The following is a 20913-nucleotide window of genomic DNA, read 5'->3' on the forward strand; positions in this document are numbered from 1 at the left end:
CCTGCCACATACTGCGTGTGTTGTTACTTAGGTAAAAGCTTTCAAGTTTTTGGGAATAAGCCCTCTTTGCAGCTCTGATGGACCTGTAGCTCGTACCAGGCTTTCTTGTACTCCCTTTGATCTCCTGACTTAAAAGCTTCCTGCCTTTTCCTGATCTTCTGTTTTATGTTTCCATTGAACCAAGGTTTCTGGTTTGGAAACACACGCACAGTTCTGGGAGGGGCACATATAGATGTGCACCAGCTGATGTAGTCACTCACAGCCTCTGTGTATTCATGAATGTCATCTGTGGCCACCTTAAAGATGTTCCAGTCTGTTGCCTCTAAACATCCCTGCAGGCTAGCCTGTGCACTGTCCGTCCAGGTGTTAACAGTTCTGACTGTGACTGGCTGTGCCTTAAGCCTCTTGGTGTAGGTGGGCTTGAGCCGAATTGCCAAGTGGTCAGACTTGCCGAAGTGGGGTATTGGTTCAGCTATAGAAGCATTTCTGATATTACTGTAGCAGTGGTCCAGTATCTTATTTCCTCTATTGTATTGTATTGTATTCAAATTTATTGTCATTGTCTCAGTTAGAGACAACAAAATGAATTTCCCTTACAGGCAGTATCATAAAAATAAAAATAAATAAATAATAATAAATAATAAAACATATTAAAAATAAAATAGAATAAAAAAAAAAGCTACAAACACTGAAAGTCCACGACACAACATAACACAGTGACACCAAGGTGAGGAAGGCACCATAGTCCAGCCAGCCTCCCCTCCGTTCTTCCCAGATGTTCACTCGTGGTCGAGGCCTTCCTAGCACCCGCAGTCGCCGCCCCGGGTGGCCCGATGTTCAGGCCCTCACGCCGGGCTGGTGAAACTCCGACGCCGAACCCCGACGTTGAACATCCTCCTCCTCAGCGGCCCGGACCTCCTGATCAGCCGCCTCCCGCAGCTCCCGAGTCCGCAGCTCCCGAGTCCCGAGTCCGCAGCTCCCGAGTCCGCAGCTGGGGGGGGGGGGGGGCGAGGACGCGACTCGAATAATAGTCGCGTCTTCACCAGGAAGCGGCTGAAGGACGGTATCCCCCGCACCGTACCCTCTTCCCCCACATCAAAACACAAAAAAAACACACTTTTACATAACTAAATAAACAAAAAAACAAAAAGATACCGGGCTGTAGGTGGAGGCTGCTGGCACCAGCGCAGCGGAAGTTGGGAAAGTCACAAACTGATACAGTTTTGGTATGTTTTTCTTGAGGTTGCAATGATTAAAGTCTCCCAGAATAATAAAAGCAGCATCAGGATATTTGTTTTCATGCTCATTGATCATGTCGTGTAGCTCCCTGAGTGCAGCCTCTTCTTTGGCGGAAGGGGGAATATACACGACACTCACAATAATACATTGCAGTTCTCTGGGTAGATAAAACGGCCGTAGCTTCACAGTTAGATACTCCACATTCTCAGAGCAAGATTTAGAAATAAGCTTACAGTCGGTACACCAGGTTTGTTTGACGAGGACGGCCGTTCCTCCGCCGCGGGTCTTGCCGCTGTCCGCTGCGCTCCGGTCCTCCCTGAAGGCCGTGTAGCCGTCTGGTGTTATCGCCTCGTCGGGTGTCCTTTCCCCCAGCCATGTTTCACAGAAGCACAGCATGGAGCAGTCCTGTAAGTCCCTCTGCGTGGAGATCCGAGCATGGAGCTCATCCATCTTATTTACCAGAGACTGGACGTTAGCAAACAGTATGACCGGGAGGGCTAACCTTCCACTGCTAACCAAGCGCCGGAGTCGTCGTTCGGCCCCTCCCCATCTGCCGCGTCTCCGCCTGGGCCTGTCGTTGTCTGGGTGTCGGCCTAGCGTCGAGTCGCCGTAGCGTATTAGCTCAGGGTAGGGGTTAGACGTGCTCGGGTCTAAATGTCCAAAAGGACTGCACTCTCTCAGCCGTAGTAGGGTCGCCGTTTGCTGACCATGCTGTTACCGTAGTTTGGCACAAAATAACAAGAGACAGACAAAAAAGCAGGTTGACTCTGAGAGCTCCGCAACGTCGCCCTCTCAGGAGCGCCATCTTTGTTGGCAGCCTTGTACGCAGCCTTGTGGTGCTCCTAGGCTGAGGGTTTGCGGGTCCAAGATGTGCTTTCCGAGCCTCGCATGCTGCTTCCTGTCTGTCAGCTTCTTCTGTCGTTAGCTTCTTCAAAGGTGCGGTCCAAATTTAATTCTGCTTTCAAGTTTTAATCCAATACAGTAAACCTTCGAGTTATAATAGAGCAAATGGAGGCGGGGGGGGGGGGGAGGGGGGGGAGAAGCTCTCTGTTTAAAGTGAATCATGGAAATAACAGAGAGATACAGCACAGAAACAGGACCTTTGGCCCATCAAGTCCATGCTGACCATCAACCACCCATTTTTCTAATCCTACATTCATTTGATTTTTTTTTAAATTCCCCCCCATATTCTCATCAACTCCCCCCTGGAATCTACCGCACATATTCGCACAGGATATGCGAATATGTGCGGTGCGAATATGAGCGGTGGATGTTGATGAGAACATGGGGGGAACTAATCTGGCCAATTAATCTGTTGACGGGCACATCTTTGGGAAGTTGGAGGAGCCTGGAGGAAGTCCACATGGTCACAGGGAGAAGGTGCAAACCCCACAGAGATAGCACCCGAGGTCAGGATCGAACCCATCCCCTGACACACTGAGGCAGTGACTCTTCCAGCTGAGCCACCATGGCGCAGCGGTAGAGTGGCTGCCTTACAGCGCTTGCAGCGGCGAAGACGCGGGTTCGATCCCGACTACAGGTGCTGTCTGTGTGGAGTTTGTACGTTCTCCCCGTGACTGCGTGGGTTTTCTCTGAGATCTTTGGTTTCCTCCCACACTCCAAAGATGTACAGGTATGTAGGTTAATTGGCTTGGTGTAGGTGTAAATTGTTTCTTAAACATTGCAATAGTCCCTGCCTCAACTACGTCCTCTGGCAGCTCATTCCATACACCCACCACCCTTTGTATGAAAAAGTTACACCTCAGATTCCTATTAAATGTTTCCACTTCACCTTAAACCGATGCTCTCTTGTTTTAGCTTCCCCTATTCTGGGCAAGGGACTGAGCATCTACTCGATCTATTCCTCTCCTGGTTTTATACATCTCTATAAGATCATCCGTTATCCTTCTGCACTCCTAGGAATAGAGTCCCAGCCTGGTCAACCTCCCCCAATAACTCAGATCCTCATGTCCTGGCACCATCCTTGTAAATCTTCTCTGTACCCTTTCCAACTTGGCTGAATAGAGTGGATGTGGAGAGGATGTTGCCACTAGTTGGAGGGTCTACTACCAGAGGGCATAGCCGCTGAATCCAAGGACATACCTTTAGGAAGGAGATGAGGAGGCATGTCTTTAGTCAGAGGGTGGTGAATCTCAATCAATCAATCAATCAGTTTTTTTCATCACATGCACAATAAAGTGCAGTGAAATGAACTTGCCAGCAGCGGTACATTCAAAATAGAACACACATACACAGTGAACTTTCACAAACATCCACCACAGCATTCTTCACTGTGGTAGAAGGCACAAAGTACAGTCGGTCCTCCTCCATTGTTCCCCCGTGTTCGGGGCCATGAACCTCCGCAGTCGCCGCCGCGGGCGGCTGGATGTACAGGCTGCCCACAGCGTGTCTGTGGAATTCACTGTCACAGACAGCTTTGAAGGCCGTCAATGAATATTTTTAAGGCAGGGAGAGATTATCGATTGGTAGAGGTTGCAATGGGGAGAAGGCAGGAGAATGGGGTTGAGAGGGCAAGGCAGATTAGCCATGATTGAATGGCATAGTAGACTTGATGGGCCGAATGGCCTAATTCTGCTCCTATCACTTATGAACTTATGAATGTCTTTCCTGTAACACGGTGCGCAGAACTGAACACAATACTCTAAATGCGGCCTCACCAATGTCTTTTATAACTTCACTGGTCTTCATTGCTAATTGTGTGTTGTGACAGATTAGTTTATGAACTAAATTTACATTCCCCAGTTATCTTGATAGAATTTTTATGTATCAATGGATCAGTGGGCCTGCCTCTGGATTATTCACTCACTCATATAATCGCTATAATATTCTTGTTAATGCCAGCAGTCATTAACCTGGAAGATCTAATTGTTAGAACGTATAAAAGGCCACAAAAATAGCCATGTAGACCCCAGTTACAAAGGTTCTCTCTACATTTATTGGCACCAAGGGAAGTCCTATTGACATACGTCTAGAACCAGTGCTGTTTGATAATTTGCTTTGTAATTGTAGCCCAAATATCTTTTCTGGAGTCTGACAGCTGTATCGATTAACAATAGGTGTCCGGGGCTGTTTGCAAATTAGGGAAATGCGTTTTCTCTGAAATAAAATAGCCAATATTTCTATTTTGTGGTGACTAATTGATTGGATTCAGTGGGAAATTATTTTCCCATTTATGGTACACATTGTTAACAGACCTGATGTTTACTCCCCATCTTTAATTGCCTGTAAGTGGGTCATGATTAAGCTGCGATTTTATGGCACCAATGGGCTGGGAAGGCTGTCCATCAGAAAGGCAATTACCATGGGGCTACCAGTGTTGACATTGCGAAAGAATTAAGCACATATTCTTTTGGCAATGTCAATAAACATTTCGCAAAAATGTTTTGTTCAATTCATTAATGGGATGTAAGTATTAGAATAGAATAGAATAGAATAGAATGCCTTTTATTGTCATTCAAACAGACATGGTTTGAACAATATTTCATTCCTGCAGTCATGACATTACAAAAAAAACCCAGGACACACACTTAACACAATTTACAGGCAACATCAGGGTATATGGCACCGTCTCTTGCCCAGAGTTGGTGAATCGAGGACCAGAGGACATAGGTTTAAGGTGAAGGGGAAAAGATTTAATAGGAATCTGAAGGGGTAACATTTTCACACAGTGGATAGTGGGTGTATGGAACAAACTGCCAGAGGAGGTAGTTGAGGCAGGGACTATCCCAATTTTTAAGGAACAGTTGGACAGGTACATGGATAGGGCAGGTTAGGAGGGATATGGACCAAACGTGGGCAGGTGAGACTAGTGTAGCTGAGACATGTTGGCCAATGCGGGCAAGTTGGGCTGAAGGGCCTGTTTATTGAGATATTTATTGAGGATAAGTGCCGGATAACTCAGTGGGTAAGGAGAAAAAAGGTGGGTGATGTTTTGGGTGGGGTCCCTTCTTCAGACTGAAAGTATAGGTAAGGGAACTGGAGGTTAGAAAAGGCCAGAACAAACCAGGGCTGGCATCAGATGACCTCACGAAGGGTGGAGCCATAATGGCCCATTGTTGGCTGGGGAAGAGTTGATAACTAAGTGCCCTGTCCCACTGTATGAGTTAATTCAAGTGATCTCCCGAGTTAAAAAAAAAAATCAAACTAGTGGTAAGCACGTAGAATGAATGTAGCGGGTACGTCGGAGCTCGGGGACGTTTCTTAGCGGCTCGTAAGATTTACTCGTGAAGATTTTTCAACATGGCAGCAACAACGAGAGTCCCGAGTACTTACGAGCGGCCATTACCGTAAATCTCCAAGTTCGAATCAGGGCAAACTCTGGGAGAACTCTGGAGTGAACTCGTACAGTGGGACAGGGTTTTTAAGGATACAAGGATGCAAGCAGTGGAACTAGTAGAATGTTGAGGGTGGGGGACGGGGAACTTGGGGGGGGGGGAGGAAGGAATGCAAGGGTTACTTGAAATTAAATCATAAGATCATAAGTGATAGGTGCAGAAATGGTTAGCAGCAACCCACGCAGGTCACGGGGAGGGTGTACAAACTCCGTACAGACAGCACCCATGGTCAGGATCGAACCCAGGTCTCTAGCGCCATACGTGCCGCATAATTTATACGTGATGCTTCTTTTTTTTACTTCTTGTTCCTTCAGGGCAACGTTAGCTTCTCATGCTCAGAGGCACACATCATCCCAGTCACATTCATGGGTCCAAGAAGCTACTTGCTGCTGCCCAGCCCAGCACAAATGGAAGGATTCACTGTTGGTTTCCAGTTCCGCACCTGGAACACAGACGGGCTGCTACTGTACAATGAATTGCACGGAGCACTCACAGCACTGCACATTCACCTCGCTGATGGAAGGCTGAAAATAACCATTCTGAAGATGTCAAGGACCCAAACTGGCTTTGCCACAGGTAATTGCAGCAGTTGATTACTTCAATTTCAGTTGAGAGCAGAAGTATTAAAACTGAAAGCCAGACAAATCTCTTCGGTTTTTCGGAAGGATTTCTGCCAGTCAATTTATTTTGCTTCCTCGGGACTGAGAAAAATGTCAGTGGGTTCATGTTAATTCTTCGATACCTCAAAGAAAAATGAGTTTTGTGAAGGTTTGAGATCTATTTATCACCATTGCTCCAATATCGAGAGTCTGCAATGTCAATTTGAGAGGCTTAGACTGTCAATCTCAGACTCTGTGCAATGACTGTGCGTACTGCTAATTGCCATATGGGGTTAACTGAGAGGACAGCTGTGAGCAATGAATGAATCAATAAGTTTATTGGCCAAGGTTATGGTATGAGTGCAGGCAGGTGGGACTAAGGGAAAATAATTGTTCGGCACGGACTTGTAGGGCCGAGATGGCCTGTTTCCGTGCTGTAATTGTTATATGTTATATGGTTATATGGTTTAAGTATTCACATACAAGGAATTTGCCTTGGTGCTCTGCCCGCAAGTGACAACATGACATACAGTAACAGTTAAGAATGATACATAAAACATTAAACATTAATAATAAAACATTATTGATTAAAAACATTAATAATAAAACATTATTGCTTAATGCTGCCGAATTCACCTGCAGAGACCAAAGCCAGTTTAACTGATTTGGCACATGGAAAATATCCATTTGAGAAGTAATAGAAAAAGAAATAAAAAGCATACATTTCATATAGGAACTCTCTGATTTTGATCAGATTTTGACTCTCTTCTGATCTTCTTCAAGTATATAAACTCACGAGAGGAATAGATCGGGTAGATGCACAGTCTCATGCCCAGAGTAGGTGAATCGAGGACCAGAGGGCATAGATTTAAGGTGAAGGGGAAAAGATTTAATAGGAATCTGAGGGGTAACCTTTTGCACACAAAAGGTGGTGGGTGTATGGAACAAGCTGCCAGAAGAGATAGTTGAGGCAGGGACTGTCCCAACATTTATGAAACAGTTATACAGGTACATGGATAGGACAGATTTGATATGGACCAAACAAGAGCAGGTGGGACTAGTGTAGCTGGGACATGTTGGCCGGTGTGGGCGAGTTGGGCCGAGGGACCTGTTTCCACACTGTCTATGACTCTGGACGGTGTAACATTGGACTGGTGCCACTTTCAGAAGTGCTCTACTCTTTGTATTCACCACCGTAAAGTGTAAGAATAATGCAATATAATGTCTGATCATACACTTTAGTGGCAAAAACTGGAAGGTAGGTTAGTATACTTGAATGGTGAGATGTTTGGAAAGGGGGAGATGCAAAGAGAATGGATGTCCTCGTGCACCAGCTGCTGAAAGTAAGCTTGCAAGTTCAGAATGCGGTTCAGAAGGTGAAGAAGAGTCTCGGCCTGAAACGTCATCGATTCCTTTTCTCCAGAGCTGTTGCCGGATGGGAGAGGGGAGAAGAGGGGGTGTCCAGGGTGAGACTCATCCTTGATTATGCTGGTGGTCTTGCTGAGGCAGCCCGAAGTGTAAATGGAGTCAATGGAAGGGAGGTTGGTTTGTGTGATGGGCTGGGCTGCATCCACTATTCTCTGCAATTACTTGCGGTCTTGGAGGGAGCTGTTCCAAAACCAACGCTGTGATGAACTCGATTTGCTTACTCTGATTTGCTTACACTAACGTTCCACAATCAACAAAGGAGACACTCCACCAGTTAATTAGCTTTGAGTTGACGATGAATGTTGGCCAGGATATCTGATGAACATTGGGTCCTTTTACCAGTTGCCCCATGACGTCTTTTGCATTCGTCTGCTCAGCTGGCTCTGGGTTTGCCATCTCTGCTGAGTGCTTAGTTTAGAGATACAACGTGGAAACAGGCCCTTCGGCCCATCGAGTCCATGCCAACCAGCGATCCCCACACACTAACACAATCCTGCACACACTTGGACCAATTTTACAATCATACCAAGCCGATTAACCTGTAATCCAGTATGTCTTTGAAGTGTGGGACGAAACCGGAGTTCCCGGAGTAAACCCACACAGGTCATGGGGAGTACATCCAAACTCCGTACAGACGGTACCCGTAGTCAGGATTACGGGTGGCTGCCTTACAGCGCCAGAGACCCAGGACAGAACCCAGGTCTCTGGCCCTGTACTAGAGCAGCTCTACCGCTGCACCAACTTGTCACTCTAAATATTTGCATTCACACAATGTCTTACACATATCAAAGTAATTTTCCAAAGAGTAATTACTGTATTATTATAAAAGAAAATGTGGCAGGCAATTTACATGCAACAAACTCCGTCAAAGAACAATGATAATGGTCATATGATAATAATCAATATGATTTTATATTGTTAAGTGAGGGGTAAATTTTGTTTAACGTAACAGAATGATTTGGCATTCCATATCAGCACCCTCACTGTATTGGAAGGAAATACAGATGCTGTTTTAAGCCGAAGATAGACAAAATGTTCTATAGATTCAGGCTCAGTTCCTGTGGATTGGAGGGTAGCTAATGTTATCCCACTTTTTAAGAAAGGCGGGAGTGAAAACAGGGAATTACAGACCAGTTAGCCTGACATCGGTGGTGGGGAAAATGCTGGAGTCAATTATAAAAGATGAGATAGCCGCACATTTGGATAGCAGTAACAGGATCGGTCCGAGTCAGCATGGATTTACGAAGGGGAAATTATGCTTGACTAATCTTTTGTAATTTTTTGAGGATGTAAATAGGAAAATGGACAAGGGAGAGCCAGTGGATGTAGTGTACCTGTACTTTCAGAAAGCATTCGATAAGATCCCACATAGGAGATTAGTGGGCAAAATTAGGGCACATGGTATTAGGGTAGAGTGCTGACATGGATGGTTGTCAGACAGGAAACAAAGAGTTTGGATTAACGGGTCCCTTTCAGAACGGCAGGCAGTGACTAGTGGGGTACCGCAAGGTTCGGTGCTGGGTCTGCAGCTATTTACAATATATATATTAATGATTTAGATGAAGGGATTTGAAGTAACATTAGCAAATTTGCAGATGACGCAAAGCTGGGTGGCAGTGTGAACTGTGAGGAGGATGCTATGGGAATGCAGGGTGACTTGGACAGGTTGGGGGAGTGGGCAGATCCATGGCAGATGAAGTTTAATGTGGATAAATGTGAGGTTTCCACTTTGCTAGCAAAAACAGAAAGGCAGATTATTGTCTAAATGGTGTCAAGTTGGGGAAAAGGGGAAGTACAACGGGATCTGGGGGTCCTTGTTCATCAGTCAATGAAAGTAAGCATGCAGGTACAGCAGGCAGTGAAGAAAGCGAATGGCATGTTGGCCTTCATAACAAGAGGAGTTGAATATAGGAGCACAGAGGTCTTTCTGCAGTTGTACAGGGCCCTAATGAGTATTGGCTGCAGTTTTGGTCTCAAAAATTTGCGGGACATTTTTGCTATTGAGGGAGTGCAGCATAGGTTCACAAGGTTAATTCCCGGGATGGCAGGACTGTCATAGGCTGTGAGAATGGAGTGGCTGGGTTGTATACTCTGGAATTTAGAAGGATGAGATGGGATCTTATTGAAACATATAAGATTATTAACGCTCGAGGCAGGAAACATGTCCCCGATGTTGGGGGAGTCCAGAACCAGGAGCCACAGTTTAAGAATAAGGGGAAAGCCATTTAGAACGGAGATGAAGAAACACTTTTTTACACAGAGAGTTGTGAGGCTGTGGAATTCTCTGCCTATTGTCTATAAAACGCTGGAGTAACTCAGCTGGTCAGACAGCATCTCCGGAGAAAAGAAATAGGTGATATTTCGGGTCGAGACCCTTTCTTCCGACTGAGACTCGGGAATGGGGTGGTAGATTGCAACCTTCACGTTGTCTGCCCTGTTTCGACGAATGCAAGCAACCCGGCGTGCACAATTAAATAAGATCAAATAAAACAAGCTGTCGTACAACTTTAGGCTGTGCACGCCATACGCAAGAAGAGAAGACTCGGGAAAGGGAAAGGAGGGATATAGACTGTGATATGGAGAGACATGAATGAGATATGCACAAAAATAACTATGATTAAGGAAGCAGGCCATTTGTAGCTGTGGGGCTAGGTGAAAACGAGTTACCGACAACCAGGTGTCAACTCCTGTACATCGGCGAGACTAAGAGCAGGCCTGGTGATCGTTTCGCTGAACACCTCCGCTCAGTCTGCCTTAACCTAACTGACCTCCCAGTTGCTCAGCACTTTATCTTCCCCTCCTATTCCCAATCTGGCCTTTCTGTCCTGGGCCTCCTCCATTGTCAGAGTGAGGCCCAGCGCAAATTGGAGGAACAGCACCTCATATTTCGCTTGGGTAGCTAACACCCCAGCGGTATCAGCATTGGCTTCTCTAACTTCAAATAGCCTTTGCTTTCCCTCTCTCTCCATCTCCTCCCCCTTCATAGATCTCCCACCAGTCTTACTGTGTCTGACTACATTCTATCTCTGTCCTGCCCACTCCCTTGACATCAGTCTGAAGAAGGGTCTCGATCCAAAATGTTGCCCATTCCTTTTTTTTAAATTTGTAATTTATTTATTTAGGGACAGTGCATATTAATAAACATTTACATGTAATACGCAAGATTGTAGCCAGTAGCTAATTTCCATCTTTAGTCCCTCTGGTAAACAAGGTAAACACATCACAACACAATCAATCAATAAGAAAAGAGACAAAACAAAAGACAAAAACAAAAACAAAATAAACAATAAAGTAAAAAAGTAACAATAAAAAGAATACCATAGGATAATTTTAAGGTAGATTATGATTGCAGTTTTGATTTTGCAGTAACCATGTTTTTAGATGTTTGGTAAATGAGGTAAGGGTTGGCAGATCCCGTATGACGCATGGTATCGCGTTCCACGTCTGCGAAGCTCGATATGAAAATACTGACTGCCCAAAGACACTTTTCCTAAACGGGACTATACAATCACCCCTGGAGGCTGCTCTTGTCTCTTCTCTCCAGTGATGCTGCCTGTCCCGCTGAGTTACTCCAACATTTTGTGTCTCCCATAAGATTCAACAGGACGACTTTGGAGTTAGTACGACAGGTGGGGCAGGAATGGAAGGGGGGATGGGGGGTGGGGGGGGGGGGGGGGGGGGGGTGGTGATGCATGGGTTACTTGAAGTTAGATATATCAATATGCTCTATTGATTGTGATTTTCTTGATTAAATATTAGCAATCAAATACCTATTTCTTTTTAATGAAGTTCTTAATATTCAAATAGAGTCTAGATTCATGGATTGGATGGCCACGTTTTGCAAACCGATTGCCAGTTTGGAAATCGTATTGATTAGTGCTCAACTGATGCTTGAAAGCATATTTAAATGAGGTGGACTGTTCATGTGGAAAGTATTCCCTTGTCTCTTTTGAAAGAAAAGTAACACAAAATATCTCATTCTGTTCGAGAACCGGGGGACATAGGCTTAAGGTGAGGGGGGAAAGATTTAATAGGAACTTGAGGGGTAACTTTTTCACGCAAAGGGTGGTGGGTATATGGAACGAGCTGCCGGAGGAGGTATTTAAGAAGGAACTGCAGATGCTGGAAAATCGAAGGTACACAAAAATGCTGGAGAAACTCAGCGGGTGCAGCAGCATCTATGGAGCGAAGGAAATAGGCAACGTTTCGGGAGGTAGTTGAGGCAGGTACTATATCAACGTTAAAGAAACATTTAGCCAGGCACATGGATAGGGCAGGTTTAGAGGGATACAGGCAAAATGCAGGCAGGTGGGACTAGTGTGGATGAGACATGTTGGCCGGTGTGGGCAGGTTGTGGCTAAGAGCCTGTTTCCACACTGTAAGACTCAATGACTCAGTGATTCTGTTGGGACGTGTGCTATTTGTACGCAGAGAATTCTGGTGTACCCTTTCTGGCTATCTACTATAAGGCTTCACTCCTATATTATCAGCAGTAGCATATATATGGGCAATAAAATCATAAAAAAACATAACAAAAAATTGGGAAGTCATCTCCCGTAGAATAGTGATTAGGTTTAAGGTCCAAGGTAGACAACAATGCTGGAGAAACTCAGCGGGTGAGGCAGCATCTATGGAGCGAAGGAAATAGGCAACGTTTCGGGTCGAGACCCTTCTTCAGACTGATGTGAGGGTGGGGGGTGCGGGAAGTAGAGAGGATGAGGCGGAGACAGTGGGCTGAGGGAGAGCTGAGAAGGGGAGGAGAAAGCAGGGTCTACCTGAAATTAGAGAAGTCAATGTTCACACTGCTGGGGCATAAACTGCCCAAGCGAAATATGAGGTGCTGCTCCTCCAATTTACGGTGGTCCTCACTCTGGCCATGGAGGAGGCCCAGGACAGAAAGGTCGGATTCGGAATGGGAGGGGGAGTTGAAGTGTTGAGATCACCGGGAGATCAGGTAGGTTAATGCGAACCGAGCGTTAATGCGAACAACAAAAATCCTCCGACATTTTCGCCACCTCCAATGGGATCCCACCACTGGCCACATCTTCCCACCTCCTCCGCTGTCTGCTTTCCGCAGAGACCACTCCCTCCGTAACTCCCTGGCCAATTCATCCCTTCCCACCCAAACCACCCCCTCTCCTGACACTTTCCCTTGCAACCGCAGGAAATGCTACACTTGTCGCTTTACCTCCCCCCTTGACTCCATCCAAGGACCCAAGCAGTCTTTCCAGGTGCGGCAGAGGTTCACCTGCATCTCCTCCAACCTCATCTGTTGCATCCGCTGCTCTAGGTGTCAGCTGCTCTACTTTGGTGAGACCAAGCGTAGGCTTGGCGATCGCTTCGCCCAACACCTCCACTCAGTTCGCATAAACCTACCAGATCTACCGGTGGCTCAGCACTTCAACTCCCCCTCCCATTCCAAATCCGACCTTTCTGTCCTGGGCATCCTCCATGGCCAGAGTGAGGACCACTGTAAATTGCAGGAGCAGCACCTCATATTTCGCTTGGGCAGTTTCCACCCCAGCGGTATGAACATTGACTCTCCTATAGATCAGATTCAGATTCAGATTCAACTTTAATTGTCATTGTCAGTGTACAATACAGAGACAACGAAATGCAGTTAGCATCTCCCTGGAAGAGCGACATAGAATATGATTTCAATAAATAAATCTGTTTACATGCATACAGTCATAGACTTCTTTTTTCCTGTGGGAGGAGTGTCCGGGGGGGGGGGGGGGTGATTGGCAGTCACCGAGGTACATTGTTGAGTAGTGTGACAGCCGCAGGGAAGAAGCTGTTCCTGGACCTGCTGGTCCGGCAACGGAGAGACCTGTAGCGCCTCCCGGATGGTAGGAGGGTAAACAGTCCATGGTTGGGGTGAGAGCAGTCCTTGGCGATGCTGAGCGCCCTCCGCAGACAACGCTTGCTTTGGACAGACTCAATGGAGGGGAGCGAGGAACCGGTGATGCGTTGGGTAATTTTCACCACCCTCTGCAGTGCTTTCCGGTCGGAGACAGCAGTTGCCATACCATACTGTGATACAGTTGGTAAGGATGCTCTCGATGGTGCAGCGGTAGAAGTTCACCAGGATCTGAGGAGACAGATGGACCTTCTTCAGTCTCCTCAGGGAGAAGAGACGCTGGTGAGCCTTCTTGACCAGAGTTGAGGTATTGTGGGTCCAAGAGAGGTCATCGGAGATGTTGACCCCCAGGAACCTGAAGCTGGAAACACGTTCCACCTCCGTCCCGTTGATGTGGATGGGGGGGGGGGGGGGGGTGCGTGCTGCCCCTAGACTTCCTGAAGTCTACAATGAGTTCCTTGGTCTTCTTGGAGTTAAGGGCCAGGTTGTTGTCAGCGCACCATGCTGCTATATTCAGGTAGTCCCTGCTTTCTCCTCACCTTCTCAGCTCTCCCTCAGCCCATCTCCGCCTCTTCCTCTTCGTCCCGCCCCCCCCCCCCTCCCCCATCCTCACATCAGTCTGATAAAGGGTATCTACCCGAAACGTTCGCTCCATAGATGCTGCCTCACCCGCTGAGTTTCTCCAGCATGTTTGTCTACCTTCGATTTTCCAGCATCTGCAGTTCCTTCTTAAACAAAGGTTTAAGGTCCAAGTGACATCCAGACAGCAGTGCTTTGTCAGATTGGATTGGGGAACTGTGAGCACTCAGCTTAGATCTTCAATACATCAACAGAGTTAAGACTTTTTTTTCCTTTATACTGTAAAATAAATATTTGCATTCAAACAAAGCTATAGACATATCAAAGACATTTTTCAAAGAGTAATTATTGTACTAATGCACAAGAAAGTGTGGCAGGCAATAGACTTGCAACAAACTCTCTCAAAGAACGATATGATAGTGACCAGATAAGTTAAATTTATATTGTGAAGTGAGGGGTATAGTTTGGTTAACGTAGGAATTCCCTGCCACAGAGGGCGGTGGAGGCCAAATCACTGGATGGATTTATGAGAGTTATATAGAGCTCTAGGGGCTAGTGGAGTCAAGGGAGATGGGGAGAAGGCAGGCACGGGTTATTGATTGGGGACGATCAGCCATGATCACAATGAATGGTGGTGCTGGCTCGAAGGGCCGAATGGCCTCCTGCACCTATTTCCTATGTTTCTATGTTTCTATAACAGAAACAGATCACCTGTTATCAGGGTTATGGGGAGAAGGCAGGAGAATGGGGTTAAGAGGGAAAGATAGATCAGCCATATTGAATGGTGGAGTACTTGATAGGCTGAATGGCCTAATTCTGCTTCTATAACATGAACTGAACCATCCTATGCTGTTATCAGGCAACAGAACCAACCTATCACAACTAGAGAGCAGTTCTGAGCTGCTATCTACCTCATCTGTGACACTCGGACTATCTTTGATGGGTCTTTATTGGTTTGCACTAAGCGTTATTCCTTTATCGTGGATCTGTACACTATGAATGGCTCGATTGTACTCATGTATTGTTTTTTCCGCTGACTGGTTAGTAGGCAACAAAACCTTCTCACTGTACCTCAGTACACGTGACAATAAACTAAACTAAACTACAGGTGCAATCATATCTTACTGCATTTGTAAAGAGCATAGGTGAGATCGCATCTTGAGTGTACTGTTATTTTGAGTAATACACCCCTCATCCTTTTTCTCCTTCCTGTGCACCAATCTCCCCACCGTGGTGTGCCCTCATTTCTCCCATTGTCCTCCCCCTCTCCACCCCCACCCTCCTTGTGGCTTTACATTTCATTTATCTCATCTAACACCCTTTTGCCACTGTTTCACCTATAGCGTTTGCCACTTACACCACCCACCTGACAATCACCAACCCCTCCCCTCCCCACATTTTGGAATGGGACCTCTGAACAAAGGTCCCAATCTGAAATGTCTGTAATGAGTGCAGCGTAGGTTCTCCAGGTTCACTCCCGGGATGGCGGGACTGACATATGATGAAAGGATAGGTCGACTGCGCTTACATTCACTGGAATTTAGGATGAGAGGGCACCTTATAGAAACATATATAATTCTTAAGGAATTGGACAGACTAGATGCAGGAAAAATGTTCCTGTTGTTGGGGGAGTCCAGAATCAGGGGTCACAGTGTAAGAATAAGGGGTAGGCCATTTAGGACTGAGGTGAGGAAAGACTTTTTCAACCAGAGATTTGTGAATCTGTTGAATTTTCTGCCATGAAAGGCAGTGGAGGTCAATTCACTCGATGTGTTCAAGAGAGAGTTAGATATAACTCTTGGGGCTAACGGAATCAAAGGATATGGGGAGAAAGCATGAATGGGGTACTGATTTTGGATCAGCCATGATCGTATTGAATGGCAGTGCTGACTCAAAGGTCCGAATGGGCTACCCCTGCACCTATTTTCTTTGTTTCGATCCATTTTATCCAGAGATGTGGCATGACCTACTGAGTTACTCCAGCACTTTGTGTCTTCTTTTGTAAACCAGTATCTGTAGTTTCCTAGTTTCTACCAAATTTGGATGATCATCCATGATCATATTGAATGGCGGAGAGGATTGGGGCCAAATGGCCTCTTTTTTCTCCAATTATCTATGTTCGACGTATAGATGGTATAATAAACATATGGTATTGAAGAAAATGAATTCAAATTGATTCTGCAACTAGGCTATCTATTGCATTCAGAGGCAAAAATCTCAATAGTTAGCGTAATCAAGGATGAGTCTCACCCCGGTCATTTGCCCTTCTCCCCGCTCCTATCAGACAAGATGTACAGAAATGTGAAAACGCACATCTCCAGATTCAAGGAGTTTCTTTCCAGCTGTTATCTCGCATCTGAACCATTCTATCGGTAAATAGAGAGTGGTCTTGAACTATTGTCTACCTCATTGGAGACCCTCGGACTATCTCTAATTGGACTTTATCTTGCACTAAATATTATTCCCTTTATCGTACACCTGTACACTGTGGATGGCACGGTTGTAATCATGTATCATCTTTCCGCTGATTGGTTAGCACATGACAAAAGCTTTTCACTGTACCTCGGTACACGAGACTATAAACTAAACTGAACTGAATATTTTATCAATAATTCACAAATAACATGCAAATAATAGCAACACATAAATGTCACCTCTCGTGCTGATGATGAAGTTTTGTAATTCTCTAACCCAGTGTCTGTGGAGGCTCATCGAAAATATGTTTGAAAGGTATTTGGATGTTGAAGGGATTAGGGAAATAGAGCAGAGAAATGGCGGTGAAGTCACAAATCAGCCATTTTGTGGAGGAGACGTGAAGGACTTACACACATACTCCTCTTTATTATTGTTTTACTTTTTTATTTGTTAGACTAGACTAAGTGGGACCCGTTGGGTCCCATGTTCACACGGGAGGGCTGGTCCCCCGACGCAATATTCCACCTCTCCACCAATTCCAATAATGGTGGCCGGTGGGGGGGGGGGGGGGGCTTTTTGGAGTGCTGGTATGGGTTATTGGGGTGACAGCTCAGTCCCTCAAGCCTTATCTGCTGGCAGCTCATTCACGGCTGGTGGGCTGGCAGTTGACTCATGACTATTCCTTGAAATTCCATTTCAAGCAGGGTGCAAGGCCACCAAATTCAAGTGCAGTTTCTTACCACTATGAGCAGGGTGTAAGGCCACCGAATTCAAGAGCAGTTTCCTACCACTTCAAGCAGGGTGCAAGGCCACTGAAGTTTCCTACCACTTCAAGCAGGGTGCAAGGCCACCAAATTCAAGTGCAGTTTCATTCCATTTCAAGCATGGTGCAAGGCCACCAAATTCAAATGCAGCTTCATACCAGTTCATGCAGGGTGAAACCACCATAACACCACACAAAACACCAAACTCACAGTTCAGTAGACATTCAGTGTTCAGTTGATTCACTGCTCAGACAGAGTCGTGACCTCTCCCCTCCCCCATCATGCAGCGACTGAGCCACACCCACACTTCCGGGTTTTATAACCCCTCCTCTCCCACCAGAAAAGGTGTGGCCTTCATGGCGTGATTGACAGGCGAGAGATTCTCAACATTTTTAACCCTAATGACACTTTTATTTTTCATTGATGGGAAGAATTCTCTGCACCTGCTCAGCGGAGGGGGACTGAGTAAGATGGCCAAAAATCACAGCCGTAAGTGGTAGTGATTTATCTAAAATCAATATACAGTGCAAACAGGAAGTAAGTGCATTTGCAGTAGTGCCTTTTAACTTCAAGCCAAAGCACCCAAGCCGCCTTTTGCAGAAAGTAGTGCCTTTCAACTTCAAGACAAAGCACCCAAGCCACCATTTGCAGTAAGTCGTGCCTTTCAACATTAAACCAAAGCTCCCAAGCCACCATTTGCAGTAAGTAGTGCCTTTCAACCTTCAAGCCAAAGCACCCAAGCCACCATTTGCAGTAAGTAGTGCCTTTCAATTTCAAGCCAAAGCACCCAAGCCACCATTTGCAGTAAGTAGTGCCTTTCAACTTCAAGCCAAAGCACTCAAACCACCATTTGCAGTAAGTCGTGCCTTTCAACTTTAAACCAAAGCTCCCAAGCCACCATTTGCAGTAAGTAGTGCCTTTCAACTTCAAGCCAAAGCACCCAAGCCACCATTTGCAGTAAGTAGTGCCTTTCAACTTCAAGCCAAAGCACCCAAACAACCATTTGCAGGCAGTGCCTTTTTACTTCAAACAAACCATATTTTCATTTTCAAACCACATTAAGGGGACTCACAGTTGTGTAGACATTTGTTCAGTGTTATTCAGAGCTCAGAGAGACGTGACCCTTGGCTTCATCCATCTTGCAGAGACTGAGTGAGGCACACCACTTTCTGGTTTTATAGTCCCTCCCCCTCCCTCCAGCAGGGGCAGCAGAGAGAATGGTGAATTTAAAAAAAACATTAATACCTCTCTGATTTGTTATCGATGGGAAAAATCCTACGCACCCGTAAGGCGGAGGGGGGCTCTGAGCGAGGTGGCCAAAAATGACGGCCGTAGGTGGCGGTGTTCTGTCGGAAATCGCAGCACAGTGGGCCAAAAGCGGTCAAGATCAGAGTTTTAGTAATATAGAAGTCTAAACAGTCGCAGGATTTCTGCAATAGGATGCAAACATACCGACATCCACAACCTTCCTTCGTGTTTCTGGTAGAACTTATCCTATTTGGAGCAAGAATTCAATCCATTATTACTATATGTGAATGATAGACACAAACAGCTGGAGTAACTCAGCAGGTATCTATCTTCAGTTTAAACCAGCATCTGCAGTTCCTTCCTGCACATCACTATATGTATATGTGTATTTAGCTGGTAGCATAGAACACAATTTTCATTTTACATTTACATCTATCAAGCAAAGTATCAAGAAAAATATCTGCCTATTTGGTTTTGTGAAAATTGCCATACGAAAGCTCTGTGTGATTTTCTGATTGAACAGAGATTTCAAAGTGCTGGAGAATTGCAATGCATTGCTGTAACTACTGATAATTTATCAGCACACAAGAACAGAGAGTGACTGTCTGATAGCTCAGGAAATCATTCAATTTATTGTACTTTATCCATGCCCCTGATATATGATTCATAAGCTGCCTCGGATAACTGAGTAACTTTTGCTACTGAAAAGCTGACCGAACCGACACGTCTTCTTTATCTCCAGTCTTTGTGGTTAGTCGAGTCACAAGTACAATAGACACTGTTGTCCTCAACTAATAAGGTGAAAGGAATAAGGCTACCCGGTGATGATTGTTATTAAATGCTTCTTATACCATGTGCCGTTAGGTGAGGATAGACACCACAATGCTGAAGTAACGGTGGGACAGTCAGCATCTGTACCTTTAGAAAGGAGCTGAGGAGAAATTTCTGTAGTCAGAGAGTGGTGAATCGGTGGAATTCTTTGCAACAGAAGGCTGTGGAGCCACGTCAGTGGATATTTTTAAGGCAGAGATAGATCGATCCTTGATTAGTTCGGGTGTCAGGGGTTATGGGAAGAAGGCAGGAGAATTGGGTGAGGAGGGAGAGATAGATCAGCCATGATTGAATGGCGGAGGAGACATAATGGGCCGAATGGCCTAATTCTGCTCCTATCACATGACCTTATATTCTTTGGAGAGAAGGAATGGGTGACGTTTCAGGTCTCTACCCCAAACATCACCCATTCCTTCTCTCCAGAGACGCTGCCTGTCCCGCTGAGTTACTCCAGCATTTTGGTGTAAACCAGCATCGGTGGTTCATTCCTACACACGGCGTAGGTAAGGGCTGTTTCACAGGCAGATTCACTGAGATTCCCATCACCCAAATCACAATCGGATGGTTCATGATTCGAAAGGACATCTGTCATTGTAGTTTTCAGCCACAATGCAATGCTGCAGGAAATCACTGCTGTCTCGTACTCTCTTTGAAACAGGATGTTATTCCTTTCAAGTGGACCTAAACGACCCCACAAAGCTAGCTGCATAAAACTGATGCACACTGGACTTCAGTGCATGGTTCTTAGAGTGTGCATTATCGTGAGACAGGAATGATGATGAATGGAAGTTAGTAGGATTGTTTGTGGAACCTCAGGCTTCCACTTGTTTATAAGTGATAGGAGCAGGATTAGGCCGTTCGGCCCATCAAGTCTACTCTGTCATTCAATCTGTGAAATTCTCTGCCTCAGAGGGCGGTGGAGGCGGGTCCTTTTGATGCTTTCAATAGAGAGCTAGATAGGGTTCTTAAAAATAGCAGAATCAGGGGATATGGGGAGAAGGCAGGAACGGGGTACTGATTGGGGGTGATCAGCCATGATCACATTGAATGGCGGTGCTGGCTCGAAGGGCCGAATGGCCTACTCCTGCACCTATTGTCTATTGTCTAATAATTGCTGATCTTTCTTTCTCTCTTAACCCTATTCTCCTGCCTTCTCCCCATAACCCCTGACATGCTTCTGAGGTCAACAATCAGCTGCTTGGTCTTACTGGCGTTGAGAGCAAGGTTGTTGTTCAGGCACCATTCAATCAGTCGATCATTGTCCCTTCTGTACTTTGACTCATCATTACCTATAATTTGCCGAACAAAGGTGGTGTTGTTGGTGAGTTTAAAGATGGAGTTACATGTGTGACCAGGTGTGCCCAGCTCCGTCATCGCCAGAGACGTTAGTGCCACAGGTCGGTAGTCATTGGGGCATGTCACCTTGCATTAATTTTATTGATGCCCCTTTAAAGCAGGTGGGAACCTCAGACCTCAGTAATGACCACTGCAAAAACACCAGCCAGTTGCTCCATGCAGGTTTTGAGAACACGACCAGGTACACATTCTGTCACTATTTGGTAAGTTTCAATGAGGCACCCGCTCATCCTTCTCAA

General features: G+C 45.8%; 1 protein-coding gene across 1 annotated transcript in view; it reads left to right on the forward strand.

Annotated features, from left to right (window-relative positions):
- The window catches only part of LOC116975560 (contactin-associated protein-like 5), a 705003-nt gene that overhangs the window by 316777 nt on the left and 367313 nt on the right, over positions 1 to 20913 (forward strand). Inside the window, exon 8 of the mRNA XM_033024847.1 lies at positions 5909 to 6170. Within this exon, the coding sequence (XP_032880738.1) occupies positions 5909 to 6170 (262 nt within the window). The remainder of the gene's footprint in view (positions 1 to 5908; positions 6171 to 20913) is intronic.

The sequence above is a fragment of the Amblyraja radiata genome, chromosome 7, assembly GCF_010909765.2.
Source record: "Amblyraja radiata isolate CabotCenter1 chromosome 7, sAmbRad1.1.pri, whole genome shotgun sequence".
Classification (NCBI taxonomy): Eukaryota; Metazoa; Chordata; class Chondrichthyes; order Rajiformes; family Rajidae; genus Amblyraja; species Amblyraja radiata.